The sequence below is a fragment of the Salmo salar genome, chromosome 01, assembly GCF_965601325.2.
Source record: "Salmo salar chromosome 01, fSalSal1, whole genome shotgun sequence".
Classification (NCBI taxonomy): Eukaryota; Metazoa; Chordata; class Actinopteri; order Salmoniformes; family Salmonidae; genus Salmo; species Salmo salar.
In genome coordinates, this window is record NC_138291.1 from 6,927,501 (window position 1) to 6,945,580 (window position 18,080).

At 43.1% G+C, this 18,080-nt stretch overlaps 1 protein-coding gene across 4 annotated transcripts in view; it reads right to left on the reverse strand.

The window, feature by feature from the left end:
• The window catches only part of trim9 (tripartite motif containing 9), a 164,105-nt gene that overhangs the window by 22,290 nt on the left and 123,735 nt on the right, over window positions 1-18,080 (reverse strand). For all 4 annotated transcript variants that reach the window (XM_045709969.2, XM_045709925.2, XM_045709911.2 and 1 more), the window contains one exon: window positions 1,634-1,744. In XM_045709969.2, the coding sequence (XP_045565925.1) occupies window positions 1,634-1,744 (111 nt within the window). The remainder of the gene's footprint in view (window positions 1-1,633; window positions 1,745-18,080) is intronic.

Consider the following 18,080-nt stretch of genomic DNA (forward strand, 5'->3'; position numbering starts at 1 on the left):
GTTCTACCTGGAACCAAAAATGGTTCTATCTGGGAACAACAAAAGGTTATCCAATGGGGAGAGCCAAAGAACCCTTTTGGAACCCTCTTTTTCTAAGAGTATAACCTATTTTTGTTTTCATTAAGTTTTACGATACAGCTAATTTTGACTTTGTGGCTGTGTTATCTAGTGGATAATCATGAGTCTCGACATAGAGCTCGTTGGATGATGAGTTGAGCCTTCTTGAGTGCGTGACGTCACACAGACGCTCTACCGAGCCGTCTGTTCAGCTAGCTCGTAACCCGCCGTTATGAGCAGTTAGCACCGAACGAACGACTTGGGAAACCCAGCTTCAGCTTGTTCACCAAATTAAAATGAAAGTCCCACCAGCTAGCTACCAATACATTTTAGTTTCACTGTTCGATCATTTAAAAAAAAAAAAAAAAAAATACAACCAAAGAATCCCTCTTTTTACTTTTCCACAAATGGTCTTGTAATGTTTTGCTTGATATATGAGCAAGTTAACTCAAATGTTGCGGTGGTCAGTGGATAAACTAAGTTGAAGTCTTGAATATATTTCTAAAAACAAACTAGTCACATGTCACTGCGCCACTCGGGAGAACCCAAGAATGAACACTTGACAAAGACATGTGATTATTATTGGTGGACAATTTGATGCTTTAATGTGAATGTTCTACACATTTCAACCATGTTCCTTTGCTTACGGTTCTATATTTTTTGATTCAGATATTTTTCTTTTTTTGATCTGTGGCAATTCTGTTTTGCTCGCCCAAAGTCATACCTGCAAGCTCTCAAGTTTGTCTTGTCCGCTAGCGGGACACACATCCTCTGCTTTCTCTACCAAATTTCTGTGCTCTCGACTGGTCTATGCACTCGCAGCATCATCCTCTGCCTGTGGGATCCTCTGTGCTCTTGTCTCAGTGGACTACTGCCCTCTACTGACCCTCTACTGCCCTCTACTGATCTCTACTGCCCTCTACTGATCTCTACTGACCTCTACTGACCTCTACTGCCCTCTACTGACCTCTACTGACCTCTACTGACCTCTACTGACCTCTACTGCCCTCTACTGACCTCTACTGCCCTCTACTGCCCTCTAATGACCTCTACTGACCTCTACTGACCTCTACTGACCTCTACTGAGTTCTACTGACCTGTAGGAATCTGCATCACTGACCTCTACTGACCTCTACTGACCTGTAGGAATCTGCATCACTGACCTCTACTGCCCTCTACTGACCTCTACTGACCTCTACTGCCCTCTACTGATCTCTACTGACCTCTACTGCCCTCTAATGACCTCTAATGCCCTCTAATGCCCTCTACTGCCCTCTACTGACCTCTACTGACCTCTACTGACCTCTACTGACCTCTACTGCCCTCTAATGACCTCTAATGCCCTCTACTGCCCTCTACTGACCTCTACTGACCTGTAGGAATCCTCTGGGGTCGTTCTCTACTGACCTGGAGGAATCCTCTGGGGTCGTTCTCTACTGACCTGGAGGAACCCGCTGGGGTCGTTCTCTACTGACCTGTAGGAATCCTCTGGGGTCGTTCTCACTGACCTGTAGGAACCCGCTGGGGTCGTTCTCTACTGACCTGTAGGAACCCGCTGGGGTCGTTCTCTACTGACCTGTAGGAATCCGCTGGGGTCGTTCTCTTTGATGACCTCCAGACAGTATTCCATCAGGCCTGTTGTCTGACGCAGCTTCACCGTACAGTGAGATATCTGATCCCTCACCACCTGGGAGAGAGAGGGATCGAAGAAGGGGAGAGAGATGTCAATGACATAAACACAGTACTGTAAAGACAGCCCTGTAGCCTGTACAGTGGGATATCTGATCCCTCACCACCTGGGAGAGAGATGTCAATGACATAAACACAGTACTGTAAAGACAGCCCTGGAACCATGTACAGTGGGATATCTGGGAGAGAGAGAAGAGAAGGGCATCGATAACAAAAGTGGCATCAATAACAAAATGGTGATTAGTGGAGAGAGGACAAGAGGAGGAGACCATCTTAAGTATCACGCACTGACCTTAGAGAGCCTTATTATTTCTCTATGTTTGGTTAGGTCAGGGTGTGACTCGGGTGGGAAAGTCTATGTTTTCTATTTCTTTGTTTTTGGCCGAGTGTGGTTCCCAATCAGAGGCAGCTGTCTATCGTTGTCTCTGATTGGGGATCATATATAAAAGTTGTCATTTTCCTTTTGGGTTTTGTGGGATCTTGTTTTCTGTTTAGTATCCGTGCCTGACAGAACTGTGCGCTTTCGTTTTCGCCTTTCGGTATTTTGTTTTAAGTGTTTTGGGAATAAAGGACTAATGAACACTTTCCACGGTGCCCTTTGGTCTACTCTTCCTACCGCCAACGAGAGCCGTTACATTAAGGCCACTGGCTTTATGCCTCGCAGTTTGAAACGTTAACCTAATGAGTCCCTAATGTTAACCTAATGAGTCCCTAACATGAACCTAATTTTCCCCTGGTGTTAACCTAATGAGTCCTTAACATTAACCTAATGTTTCCCTGGTGTAGTTTGCATCATATCCATAAAAAAAACACTGTTTATGGTATACTGGTATAGAGGGCTTGCAGTTGCATCACAAATCACCTAGCAAACATTCCAGGCGCCATGTTGGAAGACCAGACTCTCAGTCTGGTGGAAGTCCTCCAGTCATCCACATGGCTTTGTTTTGCTACCACAGGAAACTTCAGGAAGCTCATTATTTCGTTTTTTTCTAAAGACCCAGAAAATGGAGGCAGTGGGAGAACCTATTCAAGGAAGTGAATACAGAATAATACAGACTGTTTTTTTGTGATGTTTTCTGTCCTCGGATACAGAGAGCTGTGAAACCCTGTCGGCAGATGAAGAGGTCCTAATAAATGTCCGAAGAGAATAACAGTACATCCTTGTATACCATGGATTATAGGTGTACCTATGTTAGCAAATGTTGTAAACAACATAAAAATACAGTTTAAAAGTCACAAATAATTTATAAACCTATTACAAGTGGAGCAGGGCAACCCTGCTGGGTGTGCAGGGTTCTGTTCCAGCCCAGCACTAAAACACCTGATTCAACTGATCAAACATAATGAGTTAATAATCAAGTGTTCTATTGCTGTGTCACGTCCTGACTATGTCATCTATTTCTATGTGGTTATCTAGTTGTTCTATTTCTATGTTCAGGGTTTTGGTTTGGCCTTCAATTGGAGGCAGCTGTTCTTCGTTGTCTCTAATTGGAGGCCATATTTAAGTAGGGGTTTTCAGCTTGTGTTTTGTGGGTGGTTGTCGCCGTGTATAGTCAGTGTACCTTACAGGACTGTTTTCGTCGTTCTTTTGTTCAGTGTTTTTTTTTCTTTCAATTAAACAAGAAGATGATTCACATACCGCTGCAGTTTGGTCCACTACCTACAACGATGCTTATGACATGCTGGGCTGGAACAAAAGTCTGCTCCTCCAGTAGATCAGTGATCAGTGGAGCAATGGTTGGCCACCACTGGTATTGACTTTTTTTTTATTAATCTGAAATGATACTTTAGTAATAATATCCTACTTATTACTAAGACATCTAACATGCTGTATGAGTTAGCATACTTGTACACTTTGAAATTATATGAAACTGTTGATTCTTTGAAGTGAAGTGTTTCAACTAATCCCTATGTTATATTCTCAAAAGAAACATGACCTTTTTGTTCAGTCTTAAGCTCTCCAATTAGTTTTTGATTGTCACTTTTTTTTTTTCAGGATGTGATCCATGTGAACCCATTTTGCAGCTGATAATGGTATGCAACACTAATGCAGCCATAGGTCTACAGTAGTGGTTCCCAACTCGAGTCCTCCAGTACCCCCAACAACACACGTTGTTGTTGTTGTAGCTCAGAACAAACATACCTGATTGAACTCATCGAGGGCCTGATGATTAGTTGACGAGTTGAATCAGGTATGTTTGTTTTTTCATTTGTATCCACCTTTATTTAACCAGGTAGGCCAGTTGAGAACAAGTTCTCATTTACAACTGCGACCAGGCAAAGATAAAGCAGTGCAACAAAAAAAGATTTACAAATGGGATAAAGAAATGTACAGTCAGTAACACAATAGAGAAAAAAAAAAAAATATATATATATATACATACATACATACATACATACACACACAGTGTGTGCAAATATAGTAAGATTAGGGAGGTAAGGCAATAAATAGGCCATAGTGGCAAAATAATTACAATTTAGCATTAACACTGGAGTGATAGATGTGCAGAAGATGAATGTGCAAGTAGAGATACTGGGGTGCAAAGGAGCAAAAAAATAAATAACATGGGCATGAGGTAGTTGGGTGGGCTATTTACAGATGGGCTATGTAGAGGTGCAGTGATCTGTAATCTGCTCTGACAGCTGATGGTTAACAATAGTGAGGGAGATATGAGTCTCCAGCTTCAGTGATTTAAAAAATATATATACAGTGCCTTGCGAAAGTATTCGGCCCCCTTGAACTTTTCGACCTTTTGCCACATTTCAGGCTTCAAACATAAAGATATAAAACTGTAATTTTTTGTGAAGAATCAACAACAAGTGGGACACAATCATGAAGTGGAACGAAATTGATTGGATATTTCCAACTTTTTTAACAAATAAAAAACGGAAAAATTGGGCGTGCAAAATTATTCAGCCCCCTTAAGTTAATACTTTGTAGCGCCACCTTTTGCTGCGATTACAGCTGTAAGTCGCTTGGGGTATGTCTCTATCAGTTTTGCACATCGAGAGACTGAAATTTTTGGCCATTCCTCCTTGCAAAACAGCTCGAGCTCAGTGAGGTTGGATGGAGAGCGTTTGTGAACAGCAGTTTTCAGTTCTTTCCACAGATTCTCGATTGGATTCAGGTCTGGACTTTGACTTGGCCATTCTAACACCTGGATATGTTTATTTGTGAACCATTCCATTGTAGATTTTGCTTTATGTTTTGGATCATTGTCTTGTTGGAAGACAAATCTCCGTCCCAGTCTCAGGTCTTTTGCAGACTCCATCAGGTTTTCTTCCAGAATGGTCCTGTATTTGGCTCCATCCATCTTCCCATCAATTTTAACCATCTTCCCTGCCCCTGCTGAAGAAAAGCAGGCCCAAACCATGATGCTGCCACCACCATGTTTGACAGTGGGGATGGTGTGTTCAGGGTGATGAGCTGTGTTGCTTTTACGCCAAACATAACGTTTTGCATTGTTGGCAAAAAGTTCGATTTTGGTTTCATCTGACCAGAGCACCTTCTTCCACATGTTTGGTGTGTCTCCCAGGTGGCTAGTGGCAAACTTTAAACAACACTTTTTATGGATATCTTTAAGAAATGGCTTTCTTCTTGCCACTCTTCCATAAAGGCCAGATTTGTGCAGTATACGACTGATTGTTGTCCTATGGACAGAGTCTCCCACCTGAGCTGTAGATCTCTGCAGTTCATCCAGAGTGATCATGGGCCTCTTGGCTGCATCTCTGATCAGTCTTCTCCTTGTATGAGCTGAAAGTTTAGAGGGACGGCCGGGTCTTCGTAGATTTGCAGTGGTCTGATACTCCTTCCATTTCAATATTATCGCTTGCACAGTGCTCCTTGGGATGTTTAAAGCTTGGGAAATCTTTTTGTATCCAAATACAGCTTTAAACTTCTCCACAACAGTATCTCGGACCTGCCTGGTGTGTTCCTTGTTCTTCATGATGCTCTCTGCGCTTTAAACGGACCTCTGAGACTATCACAGAGCAGGTGGATTTATACGGAGACTTGATTACACACAGGTGGATTCTATTTATCATCATTAGTCATTTAGGTCAACATTGGATCATTCAGAGATCCTCACTGAACTTCTGGAGAGTTTGCTGCACTGAAAGTAAAGGGGCTGAATAATTTTGCACGGCCAATTTTTCAATTTTTTATTTGTTAAAAAAGTTTGAAATATCCAATCAATTTCGTTCCACTTCATAATTGTGTCCCACTTGTTGTTGATTCTTCACAAAAAATTACAGTTTTATATCTTTATGTTTGAAGCCTGAAATGTGGCAAAAGGTCAAAGTTCAAGGGGGCCGAATACTTTCGCAAGGCACTGTATATTTTCTTTGCAATTTGTTCCAGTCATTGGCAGTAGAGAACTGGAAGGAAAGGCGGCCAAAGGAGGAGTCACAACAATAGACAAACACGGTGTGCTTAAACTAATAACACACAAATTATTTTATTTTTCTTTCCTATACTGAATACATCATCTAAACCTTCACAGTGTATGTTGGAAAAAGTATGTGAACCCCTAGGCTAATGACTTCTCCAAAAGCTAATTGGAGTCAGGAATCAGCTAACCTGGAGTCCAATCAATGAAACGAGATTGGAAATGTTGGTTAGAGCTGCCTTGCCCTATAAAAAAACACTCACAAAATTTGAGTTTGCTATTCACAAGAAGCATTGCCTGATTTGAACCATTCTTTGAAAAAAAAAAGATCTCAGATGACCTAAGATTAAGAATTGTTGACTTGCATAAAGCTGGAAAAGGTTACACAAGTATTTCTAAAAGCCTTGATGTACATCAGTCCACGTTAAGACAAATTGTCTATAAATGGAGAAAGTTCAGTACTGTTGCTACTCTCCCTAGGAGTGGCCGTCCTGCAAAGATGACTGCAAGAGCACAGCGCAGAACGCTCAATGAGGTTAAGAAGAATCCTAGAGTGTCAGCTAAAGACTTACAGAAATCTCTGGAACATGCTAACATCTCTGTTGGCGAGTCTACAATACGTAAAACCCTAAACAAGAATGGTGTTCATGCAAGGACACCATGGAAGAAGCCACTGCTGTCCAGAAAAAACATTGCTGCATGACTGAAGTTTGCAAAAGTGCACCTGGATGTTCCACAGTGCTATTGGCAAAATATTCTGTGGACATGAAACTACAGTTGAGTTGTTTGGAACACACCACACTGTGTGGAGAAAAAATGGCACAAACATCAAAACCTCATCCCAACTGTAAAGTATGGAGGAGGGAGCATCATGGTTTGGGGCTGCTTTGCGTTCTCAGGGCCTGGACAGCTTGCTATCACTGACAGAAAAATGAATTTTTGCAGGAGAATATTAGGCTATCTGTTCGCAAATTGAAGCTCAACAGAAGTTGGGTGATGCAACAGGACAATGACCCAAAACACAGGAAGTAAATCAACAACAGAATGGCTTCAACAGAAGAATATACACCTTCTGGAGTGGCCCAGTCAGAGTCCTGACCTCAACCTGATTGAGATGCTGTGGCATGACTTCAAGAGAGAAGTTCACACCAGACGACCTGAGAATATTGCTGAACTGAAACAGTTTTTGTGGTGTATTGAGAAATGTATTAACGAGTTTAGATGTAAAAGGGATGCAAATAGCTAATGGGATTTGTATACAGGATATAGAGTTATTTTAATTAACAAATGACAAACGGGGCTTCCGTTCTTGCATTGAAGTGATTGGATTACGAGATGCAAGGGCGGGTAAAAGTTCAATGATGTATTGGAGAGTTGGGCTGAAGACACTGTAGAGAGTAGTCAACTGTAATGTGTTCAGGAGAACATTTAAATAAATCTGATCCATTTATTATAAGTACGCTCCGGAGTCTTCAGTAAAATAATCCAGCATTTTAGGATGCAACAGTTTTGTAAAGATGAACGGTCCAAAATTCCTCCTGACTGTTACAGGTCTGATCTGCCACTACAGAAAACATTTGGTTGAGGTTATTGCTGCCAAAGGAGGGTCAACCAGTTATTAAATCCAAGGGTTCACATACTTTTCCCACCCTGCACTGTGAATGTTTACACGGTGTGTTCAATAAAGACATGGACACGTATAATTGTTTGTATGTTATTAGTTTAAGCAGACTGTTTTTGTCTTGTTGTGACTTAGATGAAGATCAGATCAAATTCTATGACCAATTTATGCAGAAATCCAGGTAATTCCAAAGGGTTCACATACTTTTTCTTGCCACTGAATTATGAGGCTAATCATTCAACTAGATTTTGTAGATGCCTTGTGCTGACATGAAATTGTTTAGCGCAAATTCAACCCTTGTAATCTATATTGAACAAAAATATAAACGCAACATGTGTCACGTTCTGACCAGTATGAGGGTTATTTTATTAGTGTAGGCTGGTCAGGACGTGGCAGAGGGTATTTAGTTTATGTGGTTCGGGGTGGTGTTTTATGTAGAGGGTAGTGGATTTATGTATTCCGGGGTTTTTTGGTCACTGCTCTGTTAGTCTATGTTCTTTCTAGTTAGTCTGTTTTCTATGTTTAGTTAATTGGGGTTTGGACTCTCAATTGAAGGCAGGTGTTGTCTAGTTGCCTTTAATTGAGAGTCCTATATATTAGGGTGTGTTTGTGTTTGTAATTTGTGGGAGGTTGTCACTTGAATTGCTGTTTGCCTTTCAAGTCTGTATTCGTCGTCCATCGTTTTGTTTTGTTTGAATAAGTGTTTTCATTAAAAAGTTAATTATGAGCACTCAACCCGCTGCGCCTTGGTCCATTCCTGACGACCGTCGTTACAGAACCTCCCACCAAATCCGGATCAAGCAGCGGAGGAAGGAGCAACAGGTGGACTTAGTGGAGCAAAGGGAATTTGAGTTGGACCAACGGGAGAAATGGACATGGGAACAGATTATGGCCGGAGAGGGCCCATGGGAAAAATGGAGCGAAGACCGGGAACGCTACAGGGGAACACGACTGGCTATTAAGCCGGAGAGGCAGCCCCAATATTTTTTTTTGGGGGGGGGCACACGGGTAGTTTGGCAGGGCCAGGATTGAGCCGCAAGCCAAATCCCCGTGCTTATTGGGGGCAGCCTAGTATTAGTCAGGTCCCGTGCGTTGGAGTGAGGTGCACGGCATTGAGGCCTAGTATTCACAGGCCGGTGTGCGCAGTACCTGCGCCCCGCATTTGTCAGAGGAAAGCGGGCATCCACCCAGGAAGGGTGGAGCCAGTACTGCGCTCGAGACCGCCAGTGCGCCTTCACGGTCCAATATATCCTGTTCCCGCTCCACGCACTAGCCCTAAGGTGTGTGTTTCCAGTCTGGCATATCCAGTACCAGCACCACGCACCAGGCTTCCAGTGCGTCAGCCCAGTCCAGTACGTCCTGTTCCCGCTCCACGCACTAGCCCTAAGGTGTGTGTTTCCAGGCTGGCATATCCAGTACCAGCACCACGCACCAGGCTTCCAGTGCGTCAGCCCAGTCCAGTACGTCCTGTTCCCGCTCCACGCACTAGCCCTAAGGTGTGTGTTTCCAGGCTGGCATATCCAGTACCAGCACCACGCACCAGGCTTCCAGTGCGTCAGCCCAGTCCAGTACGTCCTGTTCCCGTTCCACGCACTAGCCCTAAGGTGTGTGTTTCCAGTATGGTACCTCCATTACCAGCACCACGCACCAGGCTTCAGTGCATCAGCCCAGTCCAGCACGTCCTGTCCATGTTCCTCGTACTAGCCATGTGGTGCGTGTCCTTAGTCTGGCATGTCCTAAGCCAGCCCCACGCACCAGGCCTACTGGCAACAGTGCCTCGTCCAGAACTTCCGGCAACAGTGCCTCGTCCAGAGCTTCCGGCGACAGTGCCCCGGAGAGAGACGGCCCACTGTTTGGAACCAGGTGAGACGGCCCACTGTTCAGAGCCGAGTGAGTCTGGCTACAGTCCAGAACCAAGTGAGTCTTCCTACAGTCCAGAGCTCCTAGAGTCTTCCTACAGTCCAGAGCTCCTAGAGTCTTCCTACAGTCCAGAGCTCCTAGAGTCTTCCTACAGTCCAGAGCTCCTAGAGTCTTCCTACAGTCCAGAGCTCCTAGAGTCTTCCTACAGTCCAGAGCTCCTAGAGTCACCCTACAGTCCAGAGCTCCTAGAGTCTTCCTACAGTCCAGAGCTCCTAGAGTCTTCCTACAGTCCAGAGCTCCTAGAGTCTTCCTACAGTCCAGAGCTCCTAGAGTCTTCCTACAGTCCAGAGCTCCTAGAGTCTTCCTACAGTCCAGAGCTCCTAGAGTCTTCCTACAGTCCAGAGCTCCTAGAGTCTTCCTACAGTCCAGAGCTCCTAGAGTCTTCCTACAGTCCAGAGCTCCTAGAGTCTTCCTACAGTCCAGAGCTCCTAGAGTCTTCCTACAGTCCAGAGCTCCTAGAGTCTTCCTACAGTCCAGAGCTCCTAGAGTCACCCTACAGTCCAGAGCTCCTAGAGTCACCCTACAGTCCGGGGTCGACAGAGAGGGACATCACTGTAGAGACAGTTTATGAGGGGAGTGAGCCAGGGTTGGAGTGGGGTCTGCGTCCGGCTCCTGAGCCACCTCCTGAGGGGGGAGTATTGGGGTTGGGGGGGGGGGGGGGGTGTTGCAGGAACACCGTCCCTTCCCTCCCATGTACTTTTGGGGATTCATTAGTGCTTTGGGGGTTATTTGTTGTTGGGTTTTTTTTTGTGTGTGAGGTGCATCCGGGGTCTGCACATTTGGGGGGGGGGGGGGGGGGGGGGGTAATGTCACGTTCTGACCAATATGAGGGTTATTTTATTAGTGTAGGCTGGTCAGGACGTGGCAGAGGGTATTTGGTTTATGTGGTTCGGGGTGGATTTCTGTATTCCGGGGTTTTTTGGTCACTGCTCTGTTAGTCTATGTTCTTTCTAGTTAGTCTGTTTTCTATGTTTAGTTAATTGGGGTGTGGACTCTCAATTGAAGGCAGGTGTTGTCTAGTTGCCTTTAATTGAGAGTCCTATATATTAGGGTGTGTTTGTGTTTGTAATTTGTGGGAGGTTGTCACTTGAATTGCTGTTGTTTGCCTTTCAAGTCTGTATTCGTCGTCCATCGTTTTGTTTTGTTTGTATAAGTGTTTTCATTAAAAAGTAAATTATGAGCACTCAACCCGCTGCGCCTTGGTCCATTCCTGATGACCGTCGTTACAACATGTAAAGTCCCATGTTTCATGAGCTGAAATAAAAGATCCCAGAAATTATCCATACGCATTTCTCTCAAATGTTGTGCATACATTTGTTTACATCCCTGTTAGTGAGCATTTCTCCTTTGCCAAGATAATCAATCCACCTGACAGGTGTGGCATATCAACAAGATGATTAAACAGCATGATCATTACACAGGTGCACCTTGTGCTGGGAACAATAAAAAGCCACTCTAAAATGTCCAGTTTTGTCACACAACACCATGCCACAGATTCCTCAAGGAATGTCCACCAGACCTGTTGCCAGAGAATTTAATGTTCTTTTCTCATAAGCCACCTCCAACGTCATTTTAGAGAATTTGTCAGTACGTCCAACCGGCCTCACAACCGCAGACCACGTGTAACCACGCCAGCCCAGGACCTCCACATCGTCTGAGACCAGCCACCCGGACAGTGGGCAGGCGATCAACAACACTGGACAATTGAGGAGTGGAAAAACATTGCCTAGTCCGACAAATCACGGTTCCTGGTGCGTCATGCTGATGGCTGAGTCAGGATTTTAGTGTCAGCAGTATGAGTCCATGACCCCATCCTGCCCGGTGTCAACAGTACAGGCTGGTGGAGGTGCTGTACTGGTGTGGGGAATGTTTTCCTGGCACACATTAGGTCCCCTTGATACCAATTGAGTAACGATTGAACGCTATGAATGCCAGAATTCAGGCTGTTCTGGAGACAAAGCAGGGTCCAACCCTGTACTAGATGAGTATATACACCTAATAAAATGGTCACTGAGTGTACGGACAACCTTAACCATCAAGTTCAATGCCAGATACTTTTCTCCCAGCAGGTCTGAGTGGCTCTTGGAGGTGCCACTGTGATAATGAAGATGGTTTGACTACCATGACAATTACACTGTCTATTCTAAATGTGTTGAAATTGTAAAAGAAAGAAAGAAAGAATAGGTAGGCTAAAATAAATACATTTTATTTTATTTATTTTTTAAACGTTTTACTTAACTAGGCAAGTAAGTTAAGAACAAATTCTTATTTTACAATGACGGACAACGGGGAAAGGCAAAGCAGAGATGACACACAAAATACTTTTAATTTCACCCATACAACAAAATAGCCTATTGAAGTACAGCATGTTTACAATATCATAAACAATATTTTATTCATACGTTTGAAGGCTATACTTTTGTCATGACGACAAGGTGAAGGTGCTCTCTACTCAAATGGCACAACAGAATCATTTAGATTGACCAAAAGCACAGCATATAGCAACCATGAGGGATGTCCCCTTTCATATCCACAGCATATAGCAACCATGAGGGATGTCTCCTTTCATATCCACAGCATATAACAACCATGAGGGATGTCTCCTTTCATATCCACAGCATATAGCAACCACGAGGGATGTCTCCTTTCATATCCACAGCATATAGCAACCATGAGGGATGTCTCCTTTCATATCCACAGCATATAGCAACCATGAGGGATGTCCCCTTTCATATCCACAGCATATAACCATGAGGGATGTCTCCTTTCATATCCACAGCATATAACAACCATGAGGGATGTCTCCTTTCATATCCACAGCATATAGCAACCATGAGGGATGTCCCCTTTCATATCCACAGCATATAACCATGAGGGATGTCTCCTTTCATATCCACAGCATATAACAACCATGAGGGATGTCTCCTTTCATATCCACAGCATATAACAACCATGAGGGATGTCTCCTTTCATATCAACAGCATATAACAACCATGAGGGATGTCTCCTTTCATATCCACAGCATATAGCAACCATGAGGGATGTCTCCTTTCATATCCACAGCATATAGCAACCATGAGGGATGTCTCCTTTCATATCCACAGCATATAACCATGAGGGATGTCTCCTTTCATATCCACAGCATATAGCAACCATGAGGGATGTCTCCTTTCATATCCACAGCATATAACCATGAGGGATGTCTCCTTTCATATCCACAGCATATAGCAACCATGAGGGATGTCTCCTTTCATATCCACAGCATATAACCACCATGAGGGATGTCTCCTTTCATATCCACAGCATATAGCAACCATGAGGGATGTCTCCTTTCATATCCACAGCATATAGCAACCATGAGGGATGTCTCCTTTCATATCCACAGCATATAGCAACCATGAGGGATGTCTCCTTTCATATCCACAGTATATAACAACCATGTTTTATAACGAGGGATGTCTCCTTTCATATCCACAGCATATAACCATGAGGGATGTCTCCTTTCATATCCACAGCATATAACCATGAGGGATGTCTCCTTTCATATCCACAGCATATAACAATGAGGGATGTCTCCTTTCATATCCACAGCATATAACCATGAGGGATGTCTCCTTTCATATCCACAGCATATAGCAACCACGAGGGATGTCTCCTTTCATATCCACAGCATATAACCATGAGGGATGTCTCCTTTCATATCCACAGCATATAACAATGAGGGATGTCTCCTTTCATATCCACAGCATATAACCATGAGGGATGTCTCCTTTCATATCCACAGCATATAGCAACCACGAGGGATGTCTCCTTTCATATCCACAGCATATAACAACCATGAGGGATGTCTCCTTTCATATCCACAGCATATAACCATGAGGGATGTCTCCTTTCATATCCACAGCATATAACAATGAGGGATGTCTCCTTTCATATCCACAGCATATAACCATGAGGGATGTCTCCTTTCATATCCACAGCATATAACCATGAGGGATGTCTCCTTTCATATCCACAGCATATAGCAACCATGAGGGATGTCTCCTTTCATATCAACAGCATATAACAACCACGAGGGATGTCTCCTTTCATATCCACAGCATATAGCAACCATGAGGGATGTCTCCCTCCCGCTTGCCCATGGGGAGCTCCCACCACAGCATATCAACCATGAGGGGCCCCCCCGCCCATGGGGTGTCTCCTTTCATATCCACAGCATATAGCAACCATGAGGGATGTCTCCTTTCATATCCACAGCATATAGCAACCACGAGGGATGTCTCCTTTCATATCCACAGCATATAACCGGGGATGCCCCCCCAGCCCCGGGGATGTCTCCTTTCATATCCCGCAACCGGGGAGCCCCACCACAGCATATAACCATGAGGGATGTCTCCTTTCATATCCACAGCATATAACAACCATGAGGGATGTCTCCTTTCATATCCACAGCATATAGCAACCATGAGGGATGTCTCCTTTCATATCCACAGCATATAGCAACCATGAGGGATGTCTCCTTTCATATCCACAGCATATAACCATGAGGGATGTCTCCTTTCATATCCACAGCATATAACAACCATGAGGGATGTCTCCTTTCATATCAACAGCATATAACAACCATGAGGGATGTCTCCTTTCATATCCACAGCATATAGCAACCACGAGGGATGTCTCCTTTCATATCCACAGCATATAGCAACCAGGTTTTATAACGAGGGATGTCTCCTGTCATATCTGGAAAAGGACAAAGTAGTAGAAGTAGAATCTGATGCTGCTGTAGCATTGCTAATCTTCACAGTGGGAATCTGATGCTGCTGTAGCATTGCTAATATTCACAGGGGGAATTTGATGCTGCTGCAGCATTGCTCATCTTTACAGGGGGAATCTGATGCTGCTGCAGCATTGTTCATCTTCACAGTGGGAATCTGATGCTGCTGCAGCATTGCTTATCTCCACAGTGGGAATCTGATGCTGCTGCAGCATTGCTAATATTCACAGGGGGAATCTGATGCTGCTGCAGCATTGCTAATATTCACAGGGGGAATCTGATGCTGCTGCAGCATTGTTCATCTTCACAGTGGGAATCTGATGCTGCTGCAGCATTGCTTATCTTCACAGTGGGAATCTGATGCTGCTGCAGCATTGCTAATCTTCACAGTGGGAATCTGATGCTGCTGCAGCATTGCTAATCTTCACAGTGGGAATCTGATGCTGCTGCAGCATTGCTCATCTTCACAGTGGGAATCCAGTTGACATGGGTTTCTTGATATAGGTCAGCTGGTGAACCTACACACTACATAAACAAATGAGAAGCACACCTGCTGTTAGAATATCACATCTTCAGGTCACCTATAGCATCAGGACTCTAAATTCATTCAGGTGTTTTAGTGTCATATAAAGATGAAATCTATTGTTGGGCTGGAACAACCAATAGTCAACACAGGAGGTTGTCCTATCCCATTGAGGCCTTTGTCCTACGCTGTATTGTCCATACATTTCTGAGGGTATTTTATTAGGTATCCCAATTAGCTATTGTGAAAGCAGCAGCTACTCTTCCTGGGGTCCACACAAAACATGAAACATGACGTAATACAGAACATTAATAGACAAGAACAGCTCAAGGACATCACTTTTTTCCCACCTCTTATCAATAAAGTCCTCAACAAATTGTCATTGGGTTAGGGTTAGCTAAAATGCCCCCAAAAAATAACATTTGACGTTAATTTGGATCCTTTCTAGCTATGACCCCTTTTCATAGTCCTAGATTACATGGTTGCATTTACGACAAAGTCGTTGTTATAGATCTGTTGTCAGTGTCAGCAGGGTAGGCCTAGGCTACCCATCGTGTTAAAAAAAGATTCTCCTAATGTCTCCATTCGTAAGAAGTGTAGTAGAATCACATGAAATATTTATCAAAGGCCACAATGTTTCCCATGCAAAGAAACATCTGTGATATAACCTATAGGCCTCTGCCACTGTGCACTCATTAATAGTCTAAATTATCACAATCCAATCTACATTTGGAATAGTAGGTTTACATTAGTATTAAAATGCGATGATAGATGCATGCAATCCTTTGGTATAAACTTAACTCAGGCGACACATGCTAACAGCTAGACTATAAACTATCTAGCTAGCTAATGTTGGCTAACTTAGTGTTGTTGTTAACACCTGGTTAGCATAACAGCTAAACTAAACCTGGTTAGTGTAACAGTACAGCTTCCGTCCCTCTCCTCGCCCCTACCTGGGCTCGAACCAGGGACCCTCTGCACACATCAACAACAGCCACCCTCGAAGCATCGTTACCCATCGCTCCACAAAAGCCACGGCCCTTGCAGAGCAAGGGGAACAACTACTTCAAAGTCTCAGAGCGAGTGACGTCACCCGATTGAAACGCAATTAGCGCGCACCACCGCTAACTAGCTAGCCATTTCACATCGGTTACATTAGCTTAACAGCTAAACTAAACCTGGTTAGCATAACAACTAAACTAAACCTGGTTAGCATAACAACTAAACTAAACCTGGTTAGCATAACAACTAAACTAAACCTGGTTAGCATAACAGCTAAACTAAACATGGTTAGCATAACATCTAAACCTGATTAGCATAACAACTAAACCTGATTAGCATAACAACTAAACTAAACCTGGTTAGCATAACAACTAAACTAAACCTGGTTAGCATAACAGCTAAACTAAACCTGGTTAGCATAACAGCTAAACTAAACCTGGTTAGCATAACAGCTAAACTAAACCTGGTTAGCATAACAACTAAACATGGTTAGCATAACAACTAAACTAAACCTCGTTAGCATAACAACTAAACTCGACATCGATCAAACTTACCAGTGACAGTCAATAAGGTTTCTTCGCTTTTCTGACATTTCTTGAGTCTTATCTTCTTGAGGTTTTATGATTGCGGGTAATCTGTAAAACATTTTTTTTAAATCCTGTTGTCTTTCCTGCCTTGTTAGAACAGCCAAATACTGCACAGAAATTGGACCGTGGTGATGAATCAACTAGTTTTAGCCACTGGTATCATGCAGCACTGTTGTCTAAATAATTGATATGGTGGTCTTCCAACATGGGGGCATCGTATGTCAACTGGCAACCCTCTATACTCTATAGAATTAGGAGTTAGAATACTAGAATGGTCATGAACCTTCTTATGATGGTATAAAGGTCAGCCATTTTGGTCAGGGAGTTGGTCAACCATGGCCAGCCAGTGCTGTGATGAGATATTGTGTAAAATAATGAATTTGAAGAATTTATCTACACTGTATGTTTGTTAGCTAGCTAGCCAGACAGTTTTAGAGGAATAATTCCATACATATTTCGAATTAACTGACAATATGGCAACATTCCACTGAAACAATACAGTCGATCCACATCAATACACTGGTTGACATCAGTTGATGACAGGACAGACCAGTTGTAAATGCAACAAGTACTGATAATGTATCATATAATAGGATTCACAGCTTTCCAAGACAACAAAAACTGAGACATGTATGGTCTGTTTATATATGGGACTCGTTTCAGGACACTAGGCTTATGTCGCACATCACTACTTCACAGGAGAGGCATTTGAACGGTTTTTATTTTATAAAAAAATAAATAATAATTGGTAGGGGGGGGGTGTGGGGTCAGAAATACCTTCTGGATAAATGAGAAATGCCTTCTGGAACATGTGACCTTTCATGTGCCTTAATATCAAATGTGTACGCCATCTGTAAATATGAATACAATTGTTAAATAACGAACCTAGTTGGTTTAGCCAAGGAAAAATACAGGAACCTTCCCGCTAGCCATGATTGGCTGAGATAATGGATGGGCTGGACATGCCGAGAGATGAGTTCGGATTGGTCTTCCATGTAGCATGCTTCTGTCTATAACATGAGCTATTAAATATGTGTAGATAATACTGTCTACCAATGCTTTTTTTTTAAAGATATCAGGAAGAACTGAAAACGTTTTGCTACAACTCTCGACATTGCTGCCCTGAAGTTATTTAAAAAATATATATATTTAACCTTTATTTAAACAGGGAGTCACATTGAGATAAAACGTCTATTTTACAAGAGAGCCCTGTACACATTGCAATAAAAACAGAATAATAAAACATACATGTGTATAAAACAGTAGAATTCAGCACACAATAACAAAATAAACATATTTAATAAAAGCAGTCCCATTCAACTACATAGAGGTCCTCAATCATTAATGTAAACTTCCTGAGTGACACCAGCACATCTAACTGCAGTCAACTCTGCGGATTGTTTCACAAATTAGGGGCAAAAAAACTAAATACAGATTTTCCTAAAACTGAAAAGCGCGAACCACCTCATTTAACCAAGGCAAGGTGACTGGGAACATGGACGTGTACAAAACAGACCAG